This window comes from Geotrypetes seraphini, chromosome 1, assembly GCF_902459505.1.
Source record: "Geotrypetes seraphini chromosome 1, aGeoSer1.1, whole genome shotgun sequence".
In the NCBI taxonomy this organism is placed as follows: Eukaryota; Metazoa; Chordata; class Amphibia; order Gymnophiona; family Dermophiidae; genus Geotrypetes; species Geotrypetes seraphini.
The window spans coordinates 501,093,503-501,119,301 of NC_047084.1; the positions used below are offsets into that span (position 1 = coordinate 501,093,503).

The 25,799-nt window shown below is 43.2% G+C and overlaps 1 protein-coding gene across 1 annotated transcript in view; it reads left to right on the top strand.

Annotated features, from left to right (window-relative positions):
- The window catches only part of LOC117351804 (fructose-1,6-bisphosphatase isozyme 2), a 74,116-nt gene that overhangs the window by 32,338 nt on the left and 15,979 nt on the right, over window positions 1–25,799 (top strand). The window contains exon 6 of the mRNA XM_033927646.1: window positions 14,653–14,772. Within this exon, the coding sequence (XP_033783537.1) occupies window positions 14,653–14,772 (120 nt within the window). The remainder of the gene's footprint in view (window positions 1–14,652; window positions 14,773–25,799) is intronic.

Consider the following 25,799-nt stretch of genomic DNA (forward strand, 5'->3'; position numbering starts at 1 on the left):
AAACAGGGGTGGGAGTGGGGGAAATGTCTGACATGCATCTGAAAATGAAATAAACATCTTGGGGTTTGTGGAGTGGGACTTGTACTTCCAAATGATAACTCAGCTGAAGGTTTAGGAAGGGCAGGAAGAGTGAAAGAATGTGAGAATAAATACTCCATCAGAGAAAAAGAGATTGAGCCAAATGAAAATGCTAATGGTTCTGTTTTGTTATGCTTGTTTATGGGCAGTGGCAGACTTTAGCCCTGGGCTGCTCTGCAGCCCTGTGAAGGGCTGACCGCTGTCCCTCTCCTCCCCCAAGAAAGAACAGCACTGTAGATCCGGTGTAAATCTCGTGACACACAAGAGCGGGATAGGAATGGACAGTCCTTTTAAGCAAATGTCCTTGGCTGTTAAGAGTCTCTAAATTCTTTAAATGGCACCCAAAGTTAGATACCAAATTGGGTATGCAGTTATAGAACAGGGCCAATTCTGTGCATAATATAATTAACTGATTGATATTAAATTGCTGATAAATGGGTATTAACAAGCACGAATTTGCTGTTGCACATGCAACAGACTTACATCTCTAAGATCCTGGAAAAAAACTGTGTTATCCCATTTACATTCCTTCATCAACAAACAAGGCGCCATATCCGCCTTTCAATTGGGATTCAGGAACTTCCACAGTACTAAAACCGTCCTCCTCAACATCGTCAATGACTGCTGGAAACTCAAGGACAAGGGTAATGATGTCTTTCTGGTGCTGCTGGATCTCAGCGTGGCCTTCGACACTATTGACCATCCTCTCCTCATTGAGCGGCTCTTTGAAATTGGAATCCAAAACATTGCGCTACGATGATTCTCCTCATTCCTAAATAACAGATCCCAAAGCGTCCTGCTCAACGACATGCTATTGAAACTGAAACTGACCAAATACAGTGTTCCACAGGGGGCTATTCCCTCTACTATTCAATCTCTATGTTAAACCTGTCCTAGAGATAGCCCGCAAATATCAAATACGGATTCATTCCTTCGTGGATGACATCCAACTGTACCTACCACTAGGAGAAGCCCGTGACGCCCAGATTGCGAAACTCCTAACCTGCCTCTCGGAGATCAAATACTGGATGTCCATCAAATTACAACTGAACGCCTCCAAGATGGAACTCCTTTGAATCCGCAAAGAACACTGCGACAGCGCCCATCCCTCGTTGTGCTGGGACTCAACTACTATAACTGTGAAAGACCAAGTGCGCAGCTTAGGAATATTCCTTGATTGCAACCTGTCATTTTCTTACCATATCTCTCAGGTGGTATCTTCCTCATTTTACTACCTGCGACAACACCAAAAAAATAAGGAACTACTTTTCAGAGTCTGACTTTGCCTAACTACTCTATGCCTTAGTACTCTCCCGCATGGATTACTGCAATGCACTATTCAATGGTCTCACAGTGAAGAATATACATTGTCTCCAGCATGTTCAAAACATGGCGATCAAGCTTCTGAAAAACCTCCGTGCCCACGACTCTGTGTCCCAGGCTCTAACGTCGGCTCACTGGCTGCCCGTATCTTCAAGGGCCTGATGCTAACATTTAAACCTTTGCACGACATGGCGCCAGCCTATGTGACGACTAAGTTTCCGCCATATGTGCTGAATCGGTCCCTCTGCTCCCAGGATGAAATACACCTCAAAATGCCCCCCGGTCGTGCCCTTCAACTGCAAATCATAAAGCAATGGCCCTACTCCCACTTCATACCGAACCACTGGAATCAACCGCCCTCCCCCCCACCCCCCCACCCCCCCGCAGATCAGATCCCTTGAAGGACTTCTCAACTTTAGAAAAGCAATAAAAACATACCTCTTCAACTAAACCCCCTACCCTTGACTGATAGACTACAAAGAAATGTATATTGGTACCAGAACCAGTATGTGTCACATAAGGATAACTTGTATTATACACTGTAACTTTCTGTTTGTCAAATTAGGATATAACTTGTAATGAAAACCTTACACCATAAGGAGAACAAGAGCAAGTTTTAACCAGTGAACTATATATTATGCATATTAATATTAAACCCTAGTATGTAGTAAGTTAGGATAAAAACTTGTACAGAAATTATGTATGTTAAATCTGTAACCCATTCTGAGCTCCTTGGGGACAATAGGATAGAAATCCTTGTGACCCAGGGCAAGTCACTTAATCCCTTCATTGCCACAGGTACACTAGATAGAGTTTGAGCCCACCAGGACAGATAGGGAAATATGACAAAGTCCCTGAATGTAAAACCACTTAGGATATGCGGTATATAAATAATAAAATAAATAAATAAATAAAAATAAGTGTTAGCTGCCTTTAATATTCATTTACTAAGGGCTCCTTTTATGAAGGTGCGCTAGCGTTTTTAGCGCATGCACACGATTAGCGCGCACTAGCCAAAACACTACCGTCTGCTTAAAAGGAGGCGGTAGCGTCTAGCGTGCGCGCTAAAACCTCTAACGCACCTTTGTAAAAGGAGCCCTAAGTAATGTTTTGCTTCATTGTCTCCAAATTTGAAGGGGAGGGCGTTGCTAATTCTAATTTCTACGGAGTCTTCCTGAAGTCAGCAATGCAAGCACAAGCTGTCTGTAAAAGATAACTCTCTGACTTATCTCCCTCAGTGCATTCTGTCAATTTAACCATCCTACCCCGTAATTAACCATAGTCAGGTTCTGAAATAACACTGACATCAGATGTCAGTCTGATGAAAATATAACTGTCTGCATAGGAATGTGCATGGAAGTCAGTGTGAGAGAACAGAATTTTGTCATCACCTGGGTGACAGTCTTTTTTCTATTATAACTTTGTGGGTTCAGCCTTAAGCCTATTTTTCAAAGGTTAGCAACCTTATCTTGAGACTCCAGGTACATATTGTGTTAAAATATTTTGCTTGGCTGTAATGAGTCTTGAGCTGCTGTGTAGGAAGTTTTGCAATGGAGCACCCTATCAGAAAGAGTGACCATGAGGTCCTTTTATCAGGCTGCGGTAGGGGTTTAATGCGCCTAATACCGCACGTTAAACCGCCTGCCGCGCTAGCCGCTAATGCCTGCATTGAGCAGACGTTAGTTTTTTAGACGGCCGCGGGGGTTAGCGCGTGATGATATGTCCGACGCGCTAACCCCGCTAGCATGGCTTGATAAAATGACCCCTAATACTGTATATTTTCCATTAATATGCCAAATATGTGTGTATGATAAGCTGCATGTTTGATTAAATCAGAGCCTCACGGAGGGGAATTCACATTTAGATGACGCAGGCAGTTGGGAGGAGTGGGTCCAAGTCCCTCCGGCTCTTCAACTTTGAGGTAAGGGGGAGGGGGCGGCGCAGATGGTGGCGGGAGTTACTTGCCAGCGGGGGAGAGTGGGCATCTCTACCACCGAGGGGGGGGAGGTTAGGTCAGATCGCGCGGCGGGGATTTTAGTGCAGCAGGAGAGTGTGGGCATCTCTCCCGCTGCTGGGATGCATTTGTTGGTTGTGTTTTGGGTTTGGTTATTTTTCTGCGCATGTTCCCATTGCTGTCACCAGCGATGGGCATATGCAAATTTAGCAAATCTTCGCTGCTGTCCGCCGACCTTATTTGCATGTGGGGTTTTGTGAAAATGTCTCGCTTTTTTAGATTTGCTATCAAAACGGCTGCGTGAGCAGACCGTCGCTTTTTAATGAGGGTTTTGGAAAATCCTGCCCTGAGATTGGGAATAGTTTGATCTGAGAGAGAGTTCTGTGAAGTCTGCAATTTCTTCTTTTTCTGAGATGCAGTTTCTTCCTGAAGCGCAATCAGAATCGGCCTCTAGTGGATTATGCTACATCTTCATCTACAATTACCCAAGGTCTTTCCCTTCATTTGTTATATCCCTTTGTAATTCAGACTAGCTATTGCAGGATAGTCTGTGACCAGATGACCACAAACCACAGCTCCCTCCACAACACATCTAACGGGAATTCTGAGTCTGGCCACTAGATGCCACAAGTGTGCAATGAGTGAGACTCCCTCCACCCTAGAGGGTTTGAGTACTCCTTCCACAGCATGTCTAGTAGCTCCAGCTAAGCTGGAGAACAGAAGCCCTGCCACAGGCTTGTTCAAGCTTGAAGAGCTGGGGCATATATTTCTTTATTCAAGATGAAAAAGATCTAACACTGTCAGTGTTTCGGCTCTTAGCCTGCCTCAGGGGTCTGAAGGAGAAATTGTTCCTGGAGTTTGATCCTGGTCCAGTATTCCCATCCTTGGATCTCAGCAGATGCAGCACACAAACTCTCAGACCTTCTTTGAATATGGTGGAAGGCAGAATACTCCAGCATAAAGCAGGAAAGCAGTAGACCCTCTGGATAAACAGACCCATTCTCCAGTGCTGCATCTGCTGAGGTCCAAGGATGGGAATACTGGACCAGGATCAATCTCCAGGAACCAGTGTCGGGTTTTTTCCATCTGGAATAAAGAAATATATGTCCCAGCTCTTCACGCATCTACACTCTTTATTGGGTGATATTTGGTTTGTTGCATACTTAGAAGTCCCTTTCTTTGTGTGTTGTACAGGCTTGTTCAAGCCCATGTCTCCTGTTTGCCAGTGCAGAGCACCAGGCCAAAAGGCTACACTCATTGTGTGCAGTGTGATAATATTATAAAATGATGGTCTTTAGTATGGCCTAATGCCTTTTGTCCTGTTTGGTTACTTGTCATTTGGTTTCTGTGTTGGATATTTTTACTATGGCTGACATAACATTATAACAATAATATTCTTTCTGAAATTAGCTGAAAAACATGCATGGAAAGTCCCAAAAATCTGGAGACAATTGTAAGATGTGCCAGTGACGTCTGATGCTATTAGCTATTGTCACTGGCACATTTTACATTTGTCTCCAGCTTTTTGGGATCTTCCATGTTTTTCAACCTTTTTACACCTATGGACCGGCAGAAATAAAAGAATTATTCTGTGGACATGCATCAGTCCGTGAACCGGCGGTTGAAGAACATTGGGCTAAGTCATGGGTCAGACCACGCCCATCTCTACCCAATCTCCACCCCAGACCCCGCCCCCATAATAGTACTAATTGCACCTTGCATGTCCTGTGCCTCATCTGGAAGCCTTCCCTCTGACGTTGCAACGTCAGAGAGAAGGCTTCCAGTTCAGGCGCAGGATACCCATAGGAGCCACTGCCCGTGGCTTTGTGCACTGAATCAGTGAGGAAGAGGGAGCTGGCTCGAAGATAACGCCGCATCAATTGCACCGTGGACCAGCGGTTGAAGAACACTGTTTTGGGCCTGATGCACATCCTGGCCCTGTGGACCGGCAGGAAATTTCTGTAGACTGGCACTGGTCCATGGACCGGTGGTTGAAGAACACTGTATTAGATCGAGAAATATTCGTGATCAAGTGGTTCATTCAACATTTACATCTAAACCCAGGCACGGAGGTCAACATATAGCCAACATATGACCAAATCAGTGCAGTAGTTAAAAAATGTTTCTACCATCTACGATTGATCCACTCTCTATCTAAAGTACTCGAACCCTCATCTGTCAATATTTTAATTCACTCTCTGATGATTTCCTGTATTGACTATTGTAATGCCTTATACTAAACTAAACTAAACCTTAGGTTTGTATACAGCATCATCTCTACATTCGCAAAGCTCAACACTGTTAACAGGAGTTAGGGTAGAAAGAAACTCCAGAGGAGGGAAGGATGAAGAGGAAATTTAGAGGACTAGAGTAAACAGAGAGGGAGGAAGAGTTACATTTTTGAGAATAACCAGGTTTTCAGATGTTTACGGAAGAGTTGGAGGGAGCTCAGATTCCTAAGGGGGGAGGTAAGGTTGTTCCAGAGCTCAGTGATTCTAAAAGGGAGGGAGGAACCTAGTTTTCCTACAAGGGAGACGCCTTTTAGAGAGGGAAAGGAGAGTTTCAGTTTTTGGGTGGATCTGGTGGAATTGGGGTTAGAGGAATTCCAAGAAAGAGGAATAAGGGGGGGAGGATGCCGTGTAGGATCTTGAAGGTAAGGCAGGCACATTTGAAGTGGACTCTGGAGATTATCGGAAGCCAGTGGAGCTTGGACACAAAGGGATCATACAGAAAGAAATCTGACGATTGCAGATTATCCAAAATACTTCTGTTAAAATTATCTTCCAGGCAAGGAAATTCGACCATGTTTCACCTCTACTAATTAAAGCAAACTGGCTCCCCATCAAACATAGAATCTCTTATAAAATTCTTCTACATACAATCAAAACTAGAGCTTGTAACCAACTGGAATTCATAAACAGACTTATACCCTATGCCCCCCTCAGATCACTCCGCTCTGCTATACAACATCTTCTTAATATCCCCTCTCTGAAAAATATTAATACCATGCGCTTAAACATCTTTCTGGTCACTGCACCCTCCTTCTGGAACTCCATACCCAATTATATAAGAGAGGAAACAAATTTAAACCAGTTTAAATCCAAATTTAAAACCTTCTTATTTAAAGACGCCTTCGAGTAGTATCTACTCTTTTAAAGATGCTGTTTAATAGCAATTGCCCTTCTAAGGACAATTTGACTTCCTTTCTTTTAGCCTTTCCCTTACCTCTTGTTCTTTCCTTCAGTGTTTCTTTCCTATAAGATTGTAGTTCGACCCCTTTTTTCCTTTTGTACAAGTCTGTCTGTTTAGTTAATTGTTCCCCCAAATATGTTTGTTAATTTGACTGTTTTTATTGGCTAATGTAAACCACCTAGAAGCCTGATTAGGCAGTATAATAAATTTTTAAATAAACTTGAAATTTGATGTGATATGTGCTTTAACTCTTTGACATGCATGGAGTGGACAAATCCAGGTTTATGTTTGATTAATTGCACATTGAGAGGTCCAATGACGTTTCACAATTGATCACCCATTTGGGTAACATAGACCCACAACTCTTAGAACAGGAAAGTCCTGTGTATGAGTTGTGACTACTGAGGACCTTCTCTTCACCACACTTTATGAACATTGAGTTTAGTATAATTATTTTGTAGTGTAGATGTAGAAGATCGGTGTTTTTCAGCTAATTTCAGAAAGAATAGCATTGTTATAACTTTAGACATTCTTTTTTTATTGGGGGGGGGGTTGTTGAAAGTGACATAACATTAAGCATGCTTTTTTTTTATTCAAAAACTTGGTTTGCATTTCTGTTTTAGGCAATGTTAGATTTCAATGGCAGCTGCTTGAGTGAGTCAGACAGGGAATCCCGGGAACCCCTTCCAGCAGCCCTGCCCATTCTGTGACACCAGCTCTGTGAAAGTGAAATCTACAGAATGCGATGCCAAAAGCATGCCACCAGAAATCAAAAAATGAAACCAACTACTGGTATTCAAAAGGAATACCTTATTCACACGTGCTGCTGCTCTCTGGCTGCCAAGTAGAACGTTCACCACTGGAAAACAGCCAGTCTGCCAGCGGCTTGGCAGTGTAGCTAATAATAGCACTGCTCTATTCTGATAGCACTGCCACAAAGCAAGTTCAGCACATTAAGTAATTACTGTACTGTAATATCAGGTTTAATTAGTGTGCCGCACTGTTTATTTATATTCCACTAAGTTCAACAGTCTTGCTCTTGCTGCACCATAAGCCTGAGTCAGTCAGTACCTCAAGCTCTGTCCCTGGTAGTACTCAAATCCAGGCTAAAAGCCCGCTTTTTTTTTTTTTTTTGTAGCTTGCATTTAACTCCTAACCCCACACTCGCTTGTAAAGCAACATGCCTGAGAAACTGCCTAACCCCCTACTTGTCCTGTTTGATTAGATTGTACACTCGGGCTGTCTCTTGAATGTTTTAATGTATAGCGCCGTGTACATTAGAAAGTCAATAAAAGCCAATCTCTTTGACAAATTTCTCTGACCCCACTTCAACCTGATGTACTAAACTTAACATGCCAATGTAAATTCAAAAGTCTGTATACAGTCTCTTGTAAACCGCTTAGAACTGTTTATGGTATGGTGGTATATAAAAATAAAGTTATTATTATTATTACATCTAGCAGTGTTATAGAAATGATAAGTAATCTTAATATGATGCAAACAATGATTACAGCCTAACTCTTCCTAACACGTATTCTGAATCCTTCTCTCAAACTATCGTCAGCCTCCCTGCCCCACTCAAGCAACAGCACCTATCGACCAGTGCTGTCTTGCCCTTACATGTAATAATTCAACCTGTAGGACCATGAAGAGCTGCAGCACCCCACTCCCAGCTACTCTCTGATTATTTATTTATTTCATTTTCTGTCCCGTTCTCCCCAAAGAGCCCAGGACGGTTTACAGGTCAATATACAGTTAACAGGTTACATGAATTGTCTTTCAACTTATTCACATTCATCAAGTATCCAATAAGCTCTGTTTTTCTTGAACTACTGCATCTTGTGTGACTGGACCAGAGAGTAGAATAAGGATTATAGTTGTAACAAAATCTTTTCCAGAGAAAGGAAAATGGTAAAACCAGAGGACATAATTTGAGGTTGAGGGGTGGTAGATTCAGGGGCAATGTTAGGAAATTCTACTTTACGGAGAGGGTAGTGGATGCCTGGAATGCGCTCCCGAGAGAGGTGGTGGAGAGTAAAACTGTGACTGAGTTCAAAGAAGCGTGGGATGAACACAGAAGATTTAGAATCAGAAAATAATATTAAAGATTGAACTAGGCCAGTTATTGGGCAGACTTGCACAGTCTGTGTCTGTGTATGGCCATTTGGAGGAGGATGGGCAGGGGAGGGCTTCAATGGCTGGGAGGGTGTAGATGGGCTGGAGTAAGTCTTAACAGAGATTTTGGCAGTTGGAACCCAAGCACAGTACCGGGTAAAGCTTTGGATTCTTGCCCAGAAATAGCTAAGAAGAAAAATTAAAAAAAATAAAATAAAAAAATTTAAATTTAAATTGAATCAGGTTGGGCAGACTGGATGGACCATTCGGGTCTTTATCTGCCGTCATCTACTATGTTACTATGTTACTATGTATGTAAGATATAATAAGGATTAATATCGGAGAACTTGGAAAATCTTTGAAAATGGTTTAGGAGAGAGCTAAATGTTGTTTTACCTCATGATGATCCAAACAGTGTTATCAGATAGTATCAGTAATAGTGTATATATTTTAAACATGTTTTTATTCTCAAGATTCAGAAAATCCACTACATTTCAAATACCAATTGAATAAACAACATAGAAACATGATGGCAGATAAAGGCCAAATGGCCCATCTAGTCTGTCCATCTGCAGTAACCATTATCTCTTTCTCTCTCTCTCTGAGTGATCCCACGTACCTATACCAGGCCCTCTTGAATTCAAACACAGTCTCTGCCTCCACCACCTCTTCTGGGAGACTGTTCCACGCATCTACCACCCTTTCCATAAAAAAGTATTTCCTCAGATTACTCCGGAACCTATCACCTCTTAACTTCATCCTATGCCCTCTTATTGCAGAGTTTTCTTTCAAATGAAAGAGACTCGATTCATGCACATTTACATTACGTAGGTATTTAAACGTCTCTATCATATCTCCTCTCTCCCGCCTTTCCTCCAGAGTATACAGATTGAGATCTTTAAGTCTGTCCCCATACGCCTTATCACGAAGACCACACATCATTTTAGTAACCTTCCTCTGGACTGACTCCATCCTTTTTATATGTTTTTGAAAGAGTGGCCTCCAGAATTGTACACAATATTCTAAATGAGGTCTCACCAGTCTTATACAGAGTCATCAATACATCCTTTTTCCTACTGGCCATACCTCTCCCTATGCAACTTAGCATCCTTCTAGCTATCGCCGTCACCTTTTCAACCTGATTGGCCACCTTAAGATCATAATTACTCAATCAAAATAATAACCTAAGTTAAACTCCTGTCAAAGGCCAACACACAACTCAAAAATGACTACAGCTCAATACATAGAATTTCAATACACTGTTGTTCTGAAGAAGCTCTGATTTAGAGTAACAGAGCGAAACGGAGATCTTCCATCGTTTAGGCGTGGGATTCTCGCCGGGCGTTTGTCCAGCTAAGTACCACACTTTCACAGCAGCATAATCAGTCTATAAACAATGTAGCAGTATATGAGAATGTTCATCTACAATATAAACTTAATAAGCTCTCAGAGAAAATAAGACTTACTCGATGATAGCTCAGCTAATGGTTCAGCAACCAAGATTAGTTCTGGTTGTGAATCTTGGGCACTGGAGAATTTTAGTCTTCATCTCTATGTATTGAGCTGTAGTCATTTTTGAGTTGTGTGTTAGCCTATGACAGGAGTTCACCTTAAGATCATCACATACAATCACACCCAAATGCTGCTCTTCCGTCATGCACATAAGTTTTTCACCCCTAAACTGTATCGTTCCCTCTGATTTTTGCAGCCCAAATGCATGAACTTGCATTTCGTAGCATTAAATTTTAACTGCCAAATTACAGACCATTTTTCAAGCTTCGCCAGGTCTTTCTTCATCTTATTCACATCATCCTGGGTGTCTACTCTATTGCAGATTTTGGTATCATCTGCAAAGAGGCAAATCTTATTTGACAGTCCTGCAGCAATATCGTTTATAAAAATGTTAAAAAGAACAGGCTCAAGAACAGAACCCTGAGGCACACCACTGGTAAAATCCCTTTCCTCAGAGCGATCTCCATTGATCAGTACCCTCTGTTGCCTTCCACTCAACCAGTTCCTGACCCAGCCCATCACTTTGGGACCCATCCCAAGGGCACTCAGTTTATTTATTAGGCGTCTGTGTGGATCACTGTCAAAGGCTTTGCTAAAATCTAAATACACCACATCTAGTGCACTTCTTCTATCCAATTCTCCAACTCAATAATCCAATAACCCAATAATCAAATAGCCCCTTGACTGTAATTTAAAAGCCATGCTTCCAAATCATCAAATGACGTTCCTACTCCTACTTCATACCGAGCCACTGGAATCAACTGCCCCCACAGATTAGATCCTTTGAAGGACTCCTCAACTTTAGGAAAGCAATGAAAACATACCTGCTCACCTAACTCCTCTGCCCACGATCGATAGATTACAAAGAAATGTATATTGATACAAGATCCTCGGTATGTGTTGCGTTAGAATAAAAACTTGTATTGAAAAATCTTGCACTATAACTATGGCAAATTGTAACCTGTTAACTGTATATTGACCTGTAAAAAAAACGTCCTGGGCTCTTTGGGGAGAACGGGACAGAAAATGAAATAAATAAATAATCAGAGAGTAGCTGGGAGTGGGGTGCTGCAGCTCTTCATGGTCCTACAGGTTGAACTATTACATGTAAGGGCATGACAGCACTGGTCGATAGGTGCTGTTGCTTGAGTGGGGCAGGGAGGCTGACGATAAGTTGAGAGAAGGATTCGGAATATGTGTTAGGAAGAGTTAGGCTGTAATCATTGTTTGCTTCATATTAAGATTACTTATCATTTCTATAACACTGCTAGATAATAATAATAATAATAACTTTATTTTTATATACCACCATACCATAAACAGTTCTAAGCAGTTTACAAGGGAAGAGACTGTATACAGACTTTTGAATTTACATTGGCATGTTAAGTTTAGTACATCAGGTTGAAGTGGGGTCAGAGAAATTTGTCAAAGAGATTGGCTTTTATTGACTTTCTAATGTACACGGCACTGTACATTAAAACATTCAAGAGACAGCCCGAGTGTACAAACTTATCAAACAGGCAAGTAGGGGGGTTAGGCAGTTTCTCAGGCATGGTTGCTTTACAAGTGAGTGTGGGGTTAGGAGTCAAAGAAATTGATCAGATTTGTCTGACGGGACCTACCTCTAGTGAATCCATGTTCCGTCCAGTCCTGTAATCCACAGGATTCCAGAAACTTGACCATTCTCTGTTTTAAAAGCATTTCCATTAATTTGCTTACCACAGAAGTTAGACTTACCTGCCTATAATTCCCTACTTCTTCCTTACTTCCACTTATGTGGAGAGGGACCACATTTGCCCTTCTCCAGTCCTCCGGTACCACTCTCGACTCTAGAGACTCGTTGAAAAGGTCAGTCAGCGGAGCTACCTGAACTTCCCTAAGTTCCTTCACGAACCTCGGATGTATACCATCCGGCCCCATCGCTGTGTCTACCTTTATTTTAGCAAGCTCCTCACGAACACAACCCTCTGAAAATTGATCAGGGTCTATTACTCCTCCATCCTTATTCATGTTTGTCTTCTGCTGTCCTGCTCCCGGCACTTCAGCCATGAACACAGAACAATTTGTTAAGCAATTCGGCCTTTTCTTTATCAGCTTCTACATATTTCTCCCTTACACATTTGAGTCTCACAATGCCACTTTTGTACTTCTTCCTATCACTAATATATCTTTAAAAAAAAAAATCTCTTGTCTCACCGTTTTACCATGTCAGCTATTTTTTCTTCCATTTGCACCTTTGCTTTCCTGACTACACGACCAGCCTCTCTTAACTTTTCCAGATATTTTTGCCTTTCTTCCTCTTTCTGCGATCTTTTATAGTTTATGAAAGCTAACCTCTTATTCCTTACCTTCTCAGCTACTACTTTTGAGAACCAAAGCAATCTTCTTTTCCTCTTACTTTTACTTACTTGCCTCACTAAAAGGTTTGTCGCCCTTACAATCGCTCCTTTCAGTTTTGCCCACCGCATTGCCACTCCTTCCAGACGTTCCCACCCAGACAACAATTTCTTGACGTAAACCCCCATCTGAACAAAGTTAGTTTTTTAAAAGTCTAGAACCTTTGCTTTTGAATGAGCCCTCTCTATACCCATCTTAATATTAAACCGTACCATGCAGTAATCACTGGATGCCAGATGATCACCCCACTGTGACATCAGAAACACTTTCCCCGTTTGTAAGCACTAAGTCCAGTATGACCCCATCCCGTGTGGGTTCCATTACCAACTGCTGGAACAGTTCTTCTAGAGAATCCAGAATCTCCCTATTTCTAGAAGACCCCGCAATAGGGAAACCCCAATCAACATCCGGCATGTTAAAATCACCTATTAGCAAGACTTCCCTTTTTTTAGAGATATTCTAAATGTCTACTGTTAAATCTCTATCTACTTCTTCCACATTACAGAGAAATCTAATAATTACCATGATGTTTATTAACAAATGCACCTTTTCCATATCCCATTCTCTTTCCTTCTCACTACATCAGTGTCCTGCAAACTTTCTCAAGCCGTGACACACTAAATATAGTGGCTGCGGCTTCATGAATCCGGAAGTGCGCAGATGTCGCCATGATGATGTCACATACATGCACGACATCATCACATTGATGTCCGCGCATGCACAAAAGCCCTCCAGATGAGCCCTGAGACATCTGTGGAGAGAGGAGAGGCGCTGGCACCAGCTGACTGCCTACAGGATGTGCCTCTTTACCGCAAGAGGCACATCCTGTGAGGTTAGGGGAGGGGTTTGGGAAAGGTTGGAGGGGGGTGGGAATTTAAGTGGAGTAGTTTTATATGGCCAAGTCAGGGTTATAAGACTCTGATTGTTTAACCTCTTTTGAATCTGTTAGGTTTTGCTGTATTCTAATAACATACGATGGGAAGGATGTTATTAAATGAGAGTACCCAAGAAAGGGACTTGGGGGTAATGGTGGACATGACAATGAAGCCGACGGCATAGTGCGCAGTGGCCGCTAAGAAGGCAAACAGAATGCTAGGCATAATCAAGAAGGGTATTATAACCAGAACGAAAGAAGTTATCCTACTATTGTATCGGGCGATGGTGCGTCTGCATCTGGAGTACTGCGTCCAATATTGGTCGCCGTACCTTAAGAAGAACATGGCGTTACTCGAGAGGGTTCAGAGGAGAACGACGCGTCTGATAAAGGGGATGGAAAACCTTTCATACGCTGAGAGATTGGAGAAATTGGGTCTCTTTTCCCTGGAGAAGAGGATACTTAGAGGGGATATGATAGATACTTTCAAAATCATGAAGGGCATAGAGAGAGTAGAGAGGGACAGATTCTTTAAACTTTTGACTAATAAAAGAACAAGAGGGCATTCAGAAAAGTTGAAAGGGGACAGATTCAAAACGAATGCTAGGAAGTTCTTCTTTATCCAACATGTGGTGGACACCTGGAATGCGCTTCCAGAGAGCGTAATAGGGCAGAGTACGGTACTGGGGTTCAAGAAAGGATTGAACAATTTCCTGCTGGAAAAGGGGATAGAGGGGTATAGATAGAGGATTACTGCACAGGTCCTGGACCTGTTGGGCCGCCGCGTGAGCGGACTGCTGGGCACGATAGACCTCAGGTCTGACCCAGCAGAGGCATTGCTTATGTTCTTATATATCTGTTTATATTGCTCTTTGCTTTGTTTCTTGAATAAATTGTTTTCAGAAAAAAACACAGAGGCACATCCTATAAGCAGTCAGCCGGCACCTCTCCTCCTTCCCAGTGTGCTGCGGCACACCTGAAATCTCAAGAGGCACACCGTATGACATGTACACTCACTCACTCCTTACTCCAACATATATCTAGCTGTCAGATCTGTAAATTGGACTTTTGAGATCCCCAACCTTTCTTTTCTTTAAGGAATTTTTTAAATATAAGCTTGCATTGTTGCTTCTATCTGATTCTTTCTTGCTACGTTATCATGTAATTCCAACGGTGCATAACAGCCTATATTTTTTTCTGTTTATAGGATGGTAGTGCTCCTTACAGTTCTAGATACGTAGGCTCCATGGTGGCCGATGTTCATCGCACTATGGTGTATGGTGGGATCTTCATGTATCCAGCTAACCAGAAAAGCCCCAAAGGAAAGGTAAAATGTTAATGTCTCCACTTTACCTCTAACTAACTGTTGTATGTTTACATAAACGGCGACAGCCAAAACTACCGTCGTGCCAAAACTACCTGAACAACCGCCTCATCCAAACTACATCAACTAGACATAGGAAAACTCACACTCCATTCACGCACCCTCCAATCAAAGAAGTCAAACGGAAAAAAACTATATGATGGCCTCCTAGCCACACAAGCAGCAAAACTCGACAACCAAATCTCCAATCTACTAATTATGACTCCAGACTACATTCAGAAAAGAAATAAAACATTCAGAAAAGAAATAAAGACTCTACTTTTCAAGAAATTCCTGCAAACGACTTAATACCACTAGCTCCTTCCCACTTCTCTAAAGCAACCTCACCTATTCTTTATCACCTCTAGAAATTACCAGATATCTTCTTGTAATACGTTTTTTGTAATTCTTTTGTAATCCGCCTTGAACCGCAAGGCAATGGTGGAATAGAAATCTCTAATGTAATGTATATAGGACAGTGACCTTGATTTTCTAAAGGATTTCTCTTATTTGGGGTCTATGACTAGTCATCAAACAATCAGGCCTTTTGTACCCCAGTCTTATTAATTAGTCTCACCATATGTCTTAAAAACAAAAGATAAGTTCTTCAGCAAAGTACACTCGTCTGCAAGATTAAATTAGTAAAAAGAAAATCAGCACAGTTGTTAAGTAGGGATGATAGCTCTCTAAGGCTAATGAGTATTTAAAGAAGCAAATTTTCTAGACATCTAAAATATCGTTCTCAGGCAATCTTGCTCTGAAAACATACAAATCATAAGTGATTAAAACCTCTAACTAGGGCCTGCCTTGTGGCTCAGTGGCAATGGTGTGGGCTACCATGTGGAAGATTCCTAGCATTAAGACAGTGATTGAAGCAGCAAACTAGAAGTTCCATGCTGGCTGCAGCTGCTAATCCCTGACTTCTGCCCCTGATTTGCTCTTTAACATAAGAATTGTCATACTGGAAAAGACCAAGGTCCATCAAGCTCAGAGTCCTGTTTCCAACAGTGGCCAACCTAGGTCCCAGGTAACTAGCTAGATCCCAAATAGTAAAATAGATTTTATGCTGCTTATCTTAGGAATAAGCAGTGGTTTTGCCCATGCCATCTCAATAATGGCCTATGGACTTCTCTTTCAGTAAATTATCCATGCCTTTTTTAAACCCCACTAAGCTAAATGATTTCACCACATTCTCCGGCAATGAATTCCAGAGTTTAATTACATGTTGTGTGAAGAAATATTTTCTCTGGTTTATTTTAAATCTACTACTACGTAGTAGCTTCATTGCATGTCCCCTAGTCCTAGTGTAACCAGGGTTAAAAATTTAAAAGTTACCTGAGTGAGAAAAACAGGGTTAAAATTTTTTTTTTTTTAAGGGTTTTTAAAGCAAAGAAATCTGAAATGTAAGACCTGTGGGGTTTTTCCCTATTTTGAGAAGTTTGGTTTGTGTATTTTGTATATTGGTGCAGTTTTGATATTCTGTTGCTGATCTCCTGCACAGGTTTGCTGTCCTAGTGCAAAGATCAGCATCAGCTGCTTGAACATTCTAACTGTCAGTTATCCCAGGACAAGTAGGCAGCATATTCTCAACATATGGGATGACGTCATCCATGGAGCCCCGTAGCGGACAGCCTTGCAAGCAGATTTGCTTATAGAACTTCAAAATGTTTGCGAGGGCCTTCCCGCCTGAGTTAGGGTGTGCATCTCCTCAGCGTCCCCTCAGTTTTTAGTTTTCCACGGAGCCATGAAGCCCTGTTTCTACAGCTCTGCCATTTTTCAAGTTGCCTTTTCGCACCGCGGCTTTCTTTCTCTTTTATTTTATTTTCTTTACAAGTTGCTGTGCGGCGCGTCTCTTCTTAAAAAAAAAAACTTAACCTTTTTTCCGTTGGTCTTTGTCCGATGGGACTTGGGCCCTGCCACCGGCCCTCAATCGACTGTGGCTGTATTTTTCGTCTATGTCCTGGCCTCTTACTGGTTTTAAAAGGTGTAGCCAGTGTGGCCGGGTCATTTTCTTAACCAACCCCCCCTTCATTGGTGTATAAAGTGCTTGGGACCTGAACATTGTCCTGAGTCCTGCCCACGCTGTGCTACCCTTCAGAAAAGAGCCCTTCGCAGACGTTGTGCCAAAATTCTTGAGCTTTTTGGCCCTATGGAGCAGTCTGCGAAGAAGGCCTCAACCCCAGTGGCAGTCTTGTCTTCCAAGACCTCGACCTCAAGCAAGTTGCCCTTGAGCACGAAGGCCTCGTCTGATGTGCCTCTTAAGGTTCCGTCCTCAGGCAAGTATCCTCTTCCTTCCACAAGTACTCCAGCTGAGTCTCAGACAATCCATGCAATGAGTGCACTCATGCCGGCCTCTACGAGACCTTCTTCTAAGCATGCCTCCAAACATAGGGAATACTCATCTTCGAGGTTGCCCTCAAAGGAGCGCACTGCTGCACCTTCTAGACCAGATCCATTGGTCTCGGTGCCTGTCTTCGACGGCATACTGAAAGCCATATTGACCATGCAGATTACCTCGGTATTGGCCCAGCTTGATCCTGCCTTGTCCCTGCTTACTGCGAGCCAGCCTGAGCATTCTATCGAGGCATCTCGAGACAAACCTCGTCGGTCTCGACCATTGTCCTCCAGTGACTCCTCGCCTTGTTCTTCCAGGTCCAGGTCCTTGTTCTTCCAGGTCCGAGCCTCACTCGAAGCACTCCTCGTCCTCGAGGCACCTTGCTTCAAAGAAGACTAAAGAATTTCCTTGGAAGAGTTCAGAGTCTCCTATGCCTCAATCGTCGAGGCCTATCGAGACACCTTCCAAGCCCAGGCATAGGTCTTGAACCCCGAAGCTTCTAACGCCTCATGCTTCTCCACCTCGAGGCACATCCAGGCCCTGGACTCCTCCTTCGAGACCATCCACGAGGGATCCTCCTTCACCTGTCTCTACGAGGCACGAGTCAAGGCTCTCAATTCCTCATACTCCTGGGACTTCTCCATCGAGGCTTCTGAAACGTAAGCACTCTCTCACTCTGCCTATGTCATAGTGGAGCTTCTTCTGTGACTCTTACGTTGGATGCAGACATGCCTTCTCAATACTCCAGGGAGGCCTCTCCATCTTACTCAGCGGTGCCCAGGTCTCGCTCCACTTTGCCTCCTGAGGAGTCTTCTGCCTCAAAATCAACATCGTTTTTAAGATTCATTTTTGACATGAGTAAGGCTCTTCAGATTGATCTTCAGTCTGAGTCTAAGTATACTCCTGAATACTTGGCCGAAATGGAATTGCCTCATCTGCCAAAGGACACCATGAGACTTCCCATGAATCCTGTGTTGAAGCAAACATTTCTCAGGAATCTCAAGACTCCTTATTAAATCCCAACTATTCCCTCTAAAATGAAATCTAGTTACCGTACAGTTCCTTGCAAGGATTTTGAGAAGCCGCAATTGTTTCACCAATCCATGGTGGTGGAATCATCTCTTAAAAAAGCTAATCCCAGGCAGGAAGAGACATACCATGGATAAATTTGGATGCCGTCTTTATCAAAATTCCATGATGGAGAATAGAATCCTGAATTACAACTTCATCTTTACTTGTTACTTAAAGCACTGCATTACAACCATGTCATACTTTTTTCCTGACTTAGCTGTGCACCGGCTCCCTGCATTTCAACAACTTCAGCAGACCCTTTCACAAATTCGTCTTTTCATGCTCCAAGCCACTTATGATGCTTTTGAGATGTCCTCTAGGGTAATTGCCTTTGCTGTGGCAATGCGACATCTGGCTTGGCTGCGCATTGTGGATATGGATCCCAACTTACAGGATCATCTAGCTAATTTACCTTGCCAGGGTAATGAGCTTTTTGATGATTCCATTGAGGCTGCTACCATGCTTCTGTCTGAACATGAGTGGTCATTTGCCTCAGCCTAAGGCTAAAACTCCAGCTGCTAAGCCTTACAAGCCGCCTCCGCGTCGTTACCCTCAAAAGTCCACTCCAGCTTTTTCCAAGTCTCTGCCTAGAAGACAACAGCAGCAACAATGTCAACAAAAACCTCAGACTCCTACTGCAGCTAAGCCGGCACCATCTTTTTGATAATCTAAGTCTGAACATAACATCCACCTGCATTCATCAGACTTCTCTCCTACCCATAGGAGGTTGGCTCCATCATTTTTACCAACATTGGGAGCAGATTACATCAGACCTCTGGGTTCTATCCATCATTTGGGAGGGTTACTCACTTCAAATCTTTCAAGTGCCACCAGATCTCCCTCCAAGAGAGTTTCGTTCCAGCATGTCGCAACTTCTCCTTCTTCCTCAGGAGGCTCAGGCTCTTTTTTGCCTTCAAGCTGTCGAGGAGGTTCTCTTGAACCAGCGGGACATGGAGTTTTATTCCCTTTATTTTCTAGTCCCAAAGAAGACAGGGGATTTGCGGCTTATACTGGACCTCAGAGCACTCAACAAATTTCTTGTCAAAGAAAAGTTTCGGATGCTTTCTCTTCTGACACTTTACTCCCTGATGGATCAAGAGGATTGGTTATGCTCTCTAGATCTCAAAGAGGCTTATACTCATATCCCAATTCATCCAGTCTCTCGCAGATTCCTGAGATTTCGGGTGGGGAATCTCCATCTTCAATACCGAGTTCTTCCTTTCGGACTTGTCTCATCTCCCAGGGTCTTCACGAAGTGCCTGGTAGTGGTAGCTGCAGCCCTGCGGACACAGGGCCTTCAACTCTTTCCATACCTAGACGACTGGCTCATCAAAGCACCGTCTCAACAGGAGGTTATTTTAGCGACCCAACAGACTATTACATTTCTCGAAAGTCTGGGGTTCTAAATCAATTTTCCAAAGTCTCAGTTATATCCCTCCCAAACTCTACGGTTTATTGGAGTCATACTGGACACTGTTCAACTCAGAGCATTCCTGCCTCAATCGCGCCAGGACACTCTCATACACCTTTGCCAACAAGTGTCTTCCCTCACGTCAATCTCGGTCATATGGCTTCTATAGTTCACGTGACTCCTTTTGCCAGACTTCACCTCTGAAATCCTCAGTGGATCCTGGCATCTCAGTGGCAGCAAGCTTATGATCCACTCTCTCAACACATTACAGTAACTCCTTTGGATGCTCTCTTCCAATCTTTCCAGAGGTTTTCTATTCCACACGCCCCCTCATCAGAAGATCCTCATGACAGATTCTTCAACCTACGCTTGGTGGGGCTCATCTCGATGGTCTCCGTACTCAAGGCCATTTGTCCAGCACGGATCGTCAATGTCACATCAATCTGTTGGAACTCAGAGCGATCTTCAATGCTCTCAAAGCTTTTCAACATCTTCTTCACGTCCGGGTAGTCCTCATTCGAAAAGACAACCAAGTCGCCATGTATTATGTCAACAAGCAGGGAGGAACGGGATCTCTCCCTTTTTGTCAAGAAGCTCTGAAGCTGTGGAATTGGGCAATCCTTCACATCTTCCTCAGAGCAAAACTGTCTGGCGGGCAAATTGAGTTGTCTACTACAACCTCACGAATGGACACTCAATTCCTCACCTCTACATCACATTTTTGCTCAATGGGGAACTCCTCAGATAGACCTCTTTGCGTCTCCCCACAACAGCAAACTGCCTCAGTTCTGCTCTAGGATATACTCTCCTCATCGCCTCGAGACAGATGCTTTCCTTCTGGAATGGACAATTCAGTTTCTCTATGCGTTCCCTCCATTCCCTCTGATTCTCAAGACTCTTGTCAAACTCAAGAAAGAGTATGCCACCGTGATTCTGATAGCTCCTCGGTGGCCCAGACAACCTTGGTACTCACTTCTACTTCAACTCAGCACCAGGGAGCCTCTACTTCTACCAGTATTTCACTCTCTGCTTACACAGAGTCAATGGTCTCTGCTCCATCCCAACCTGCAGTCTTTACACTTAACAACTTAGTACCTCTCAACCTAACTGCCACTCTACAGTTCTCTCAATCTGTACAGGACATTCTAGAGGCTTCCAGGAAGCCGTCCACTAGGCAGTGTTATACCCAGAAATGGACTAGATTTTCTACTTTGTGTACTACTCATCAAAAGGAGCCGCAATCTACCTCCTTGTCTTCAGTTTTAGATTATCTTCTGCACTTATATCACTCTGGCCTCAAATCTACATCTATTAGAGTCCACCTAAGTGCCATTGCTGCTTTTCATCAGCCTATTGAAGGGAAACCCTTCTTGGCTCATCCTGTGGTTTTCAGATTTATGAAAGGACTTTTCAATGTCAAACCACCTCCTGTGGTTTGGGATCTCAATCTTGTTCTTACTCAATTGATGAAGCCTCCATTTGAACCAATAGATTCAGCTCATTTGAAATATCTCACTTGGAAAGTGTTTTTTCTCATTGCACTCACCTCTGCTAGACATGTCAGTGAGCTACAAGCTTTAGTGGCAGATCCACCTTTCACAGTATTCCATCATGACAAGGTGGTCCTCTGTACTCATCCTAAATTCTTACCTAAAGTGGTTTCAGAATTTCATCTCAATCAATCCATTGTTCTTCTAGTGTTTTTTCCAAAGCCTCATTCTCATCCTGGAGAAATAGCGCTTCATACTCTGGACTGTAAATGTGCTTTGGATTTCTATTTGCAACGCACTCAGTCTCACAGAACTGCTCCTCAATTTTTCAACTCCTTCGATCCAAATAAGTTGGGGTATCCTGTTTCCAAGCGAACCATCTCCTACTGGATGGCTGCTTGCATCTCTTTCTGCTATGCTCAGGCTGGTCTTCCTCTGCAAAGTCGAGTCACGGGCCATAAAGTTAGAGTGATGGCGGCGTCTGTAGCTTTCCTCAGATCAACTCCTATTGAGGAAATCTGCAAGGCTGCCACTTGGCCCCTGGTTCATACATTCACCTCTCATTATTGTCTGGATACTTTCTCCAGATGGGATGGCTATTTTGGCCAGGCAGTTTTGCAACATTTATTCTCCTAAATTGCCAACTCTCCCACCATCCCATGCTGGTTGAGAATATGCTGCCTGCTTGTCCTGGGATAAAACACAGTTACTTACCATAACAGTTATTATCCAGGGACAGCAGGCAGATATTCTTACAACCCACCCACCTCCCCTGGTTGGCTTCTTAGCTAGCTATCTGAACTGAGGAGACATGTGCCCTAACTTGGGCGGGAAGGCACTCGCACATGCGTGATGCAGCACTCACAAACTTTTTGAAGTTCTACAAGCAAGTTTGCTTGCGAGGCTGTCCGCTACAGGGCTCCATGGATGACGTCACCCCATATGTTGAGAATATCTGCCTGCTGTCCCTGGATAATAACTGTTATGGTAAGTAACTGTGCTATTTGACAGTTGGGAGAGTAATTTGGATCTGTGTGGAGGTATTTTTATTTCTGTGCCTTGTGAGAAGGTAATTATAGCTGGTTTTATTGAATTTTGAATAGGAATTGGAGGTTTTGGTTGAAATTTATAGATTCTGGTATATATCCAAGGGTGATAACATTTCTTTCTGGCTTATGTGAAGAATTGTTTTATCTGTGAAACTGTTTGATGCTAGTAATGTTTGAGAGTCTAGAGAAAGTTTCAGTATGATATCCTGTGAGAATCTTCTGGGAAATGTTTGAGAGATTCTCTTAGTAAAAAATCTGTGGTGCTGATTTCTGGAGAAGTTAATGAGATGTCCTGTGACCAATTTCTGTGGAATGTTGTGAGAGACTATTAGTGAAGCAAAGTTGTGAAACTGCCTTGGAAATATTTTTCTGGGAATATTTTCTGTAAAGATTTTTGGGATTGTGGGTAAATATTTATATGCATGAAATGTTTAGTGAAAGTATGATTTTTTTGTGATTATATATAGGAAATTTTGGGGAGGGAAATAGTATAGGAAACGTCAATTATCTGGGTTTTTTTTTCTTAGCTAAGGAAGTATTTAGGCATCTATGGGGTTTCTAGATTTAGGATAAGGTTTTTCTTATTGATTTGGATTTAGTTAGAGTAGTAGGTTGGTTCCAGGGAGAGAAAGATCTACTAGCAACAGCGTGCCAACATGGTACCCATAAGAACATAAGAATTGCCGCTGCTGGGTCATCCCAATGGTCCATCCTGCCCAGCAGTCCGCTCACGCGGCGGCCCCTAGGTCAAGACCGTGCTCCAAATGAGTCCAGTCTCACCAGTTTAGCATGAACTTGTCCAACTTTGTCTTGAAATCCTGGAGGGTGTTTTCCCCTATAACAGACTCAGGAAGAGCATTCCAGTTTTCTACCACTCTCTGGATGAAGAAGAATTTCCTTACATTTGTATGGAATCTATCCCCTTTCAACTTTAGAGAGTTTCCTCTCGTTCTCCCTACCTTGGAGAGGGTGAACAGTCTGTCTTTCTCTATTAAGTCTATTCCCTTCAGTATTTTGAATGTTTCGATCATGTCCCCTCGCAGTCTCCTCTTTTCAAGGAAGAAGAGGCCCAGTTTCTCCAATCTCTCACTGTACGGCAACTTCTCCATCCCCTTAACCATTTTAGTCACTCTTCTCTGAACCTTTTCGAGTAGTACCGTGTCCTTCTTCATGTACGGCGGCCAGTGCTGGACAGGTGAGGTCCGGTACAGCGGCATGATAACCTTCTCTGATCTGTTCGTGTTCCCCTTCTTGATCATTCCTAGCATTTTGTTTGCCCTTTTCGCCACCACAACGCATTATGCAGATGGCTTCATGGACTTGTTGATCAGAACTCCCAAGTCCCTTTCCTGGGAGGTCTCTCCTAGTACCGCCCCGGACATCCTGTATTTGTGCATGAGATTTTTGTTACCGACATGCATCACTTTGCACTTATCTACATTGAACCTCATTTGCCATGTCGATGCCCATTTCTCGAGCTTGATTATGTCACATTGCAGATCTTCGCAATCCCCTGTGTCTTCACTACTCTGTATAACTTCATATCGTCCGCAAATTTAATCACCTCACTTGTCGTACCAATGTCCAGATCGTTTATTTAAACAAACCGGAGAAAATGTGTCTTCATTCAACATGTAATTAATCTCTGTAGTTCAGTACAGATGAAATTAAATGAATCAAAAACAAAATTACTCTGGCTCGGCCCAAAATTAGCCCACCTGCCCGCCCTCTTCACCCTACCCACAGGCCCTGCTCTACACCTTGAGTTCTCAAGCAAGGTCCTTGGCATCACTATCGATTCCTCCCTTTCCCTCAATGATCACCTGAATTCCCTGGCAAAATCTTGTTTTTTCAGCCTCCACATGCTGAGGAAAGTTAGATCCTATTTTCACCAAAAGCATTTCACCGTCCTTGTACAATCCATCATCCTATCCAAACTCGATTATTGTAACGCCATCTACTTAGGCCTAACGAAAAAAAGTCTTCGCAGACTCCAGCTTATCTAGAACACTGCGGCTAAGCTGATTTTTGCTAAACGCAAATATGACCACGTCTCCCCTCTACTTACCAATCTTCACTGGCTCCCAGTACTTTCCAGAATTCATTTCAAATGCTCCTGCCTGGCTTTCAAGATCATTCACAGCATCCTTCCGCCCCTAATCCCTCTATCCTTCCTCGCCCCGACACCAACTACCACCAGATCTGTCCACAGACATAAACTATCCTTCCCCTCTCTACACGGTATCCTCTACGCAGGTAAACTGGGTAGATCCCTCCTCTCCAAAATCACCGGCCTCTGGAACGACCTCACTGCCCCGCTGCGGAACCTGGACTCCCTCCAACTATTCCGAAAACAACTGAAAACCTGGCTTTTCTCTAGCATATAATAATCTCTTCTCCTGATTACATCCCCTCTTTTTATGCTTTGTAAACTCTTTCTCTTCTCTCTTCCCATATTTTTTAAACTCTGTAAACCGTATCGAGCTCCACTTCAGTGGAGAAGATGTGATATATAAACCTAAGGCTTAGTTTAGTTTAGTTGTCAGAGAATGTGGTAAAAGCAATTAATTTAACAGGGTTTAAAAAAGGTTTGGATAATTTCCTAAAAGAAAAGTCCATAAGCCATTATTAAGATGAACTTGGGAAATCCATTGCTTATTTCTAGGATAAGCAACATAATATCTGTTTTACTCTTTTGGGATCTTGCCAGGTACTAGAAACAGGATACTTGGCTTGATGGGCCATTGGTCTGTCTCAGTATGGCAGTATGTTCTTATGCTTATGTTCTAATCCAGCTATCCTACTCACCCTCTCATCTGCCTTCAACCAACCCAGCTAACCATCCACCCATATTTCCATCCACTCACTACACCACTCATCTACCCAAAATTCTACCCACCTCAACTCACCCAACCACCCAAAACTCAATCCATCCAATAACCCATTACTTACCTTCTCTAGGTATGCTGGTATTTGGATGAAGGTTAGGTTATTGATAATGAACTCCAGAGATTAATTACATGTTGAATGAAGAAACATTTTCTCCAGTTTGTTTTAAATTTACTACTTAGTAGTTTCATTGCATGCCTGCCAGTACTAGTATTTATGGAAAGAGTAAACAAGCAATTCACATCTATCTTTGGGGATTGATGGCAGTCAGGGCAGGATTAACCAATAGGTCCAGTAGGCACGTGCCTAGGGCCCAAATTGGTCAGGGGGGCCTGATGAAGGAGGGCATCAACATTGTTTTTTCCAAACGGCGATGGGCTCCTCCAGCATCGATCAGCAATGCGTGCCCCCCCCCCCCGATCGACAATGCGGGCCCCCCCCTGACCAGCAATGTGCCCCCCCTACATCGATGGAAAGTAAGACAAGCAAGCAATGCGGGTAAGAAAGGCAAAGGGAACTGTAATTTTGCAAGCGGTGCTGCTTGCCCAAAGCTTCCCTCTGATGCAGCTTCCTGTTTCCGCCTGGGCACATGGTGGGGCGGGGCAGGGGGCCCAGTGTACTTGTGTGCCTAGGGGCCCTCGATGAATTAATCCTGCCCTGACGGCAGTGTGAATGGGAAAGGCGTGGATCTTGGACTCAGGTTGCTCAGGTGTGGAGGGGGGGTCTTTGAATAAGAACCGTGGGTG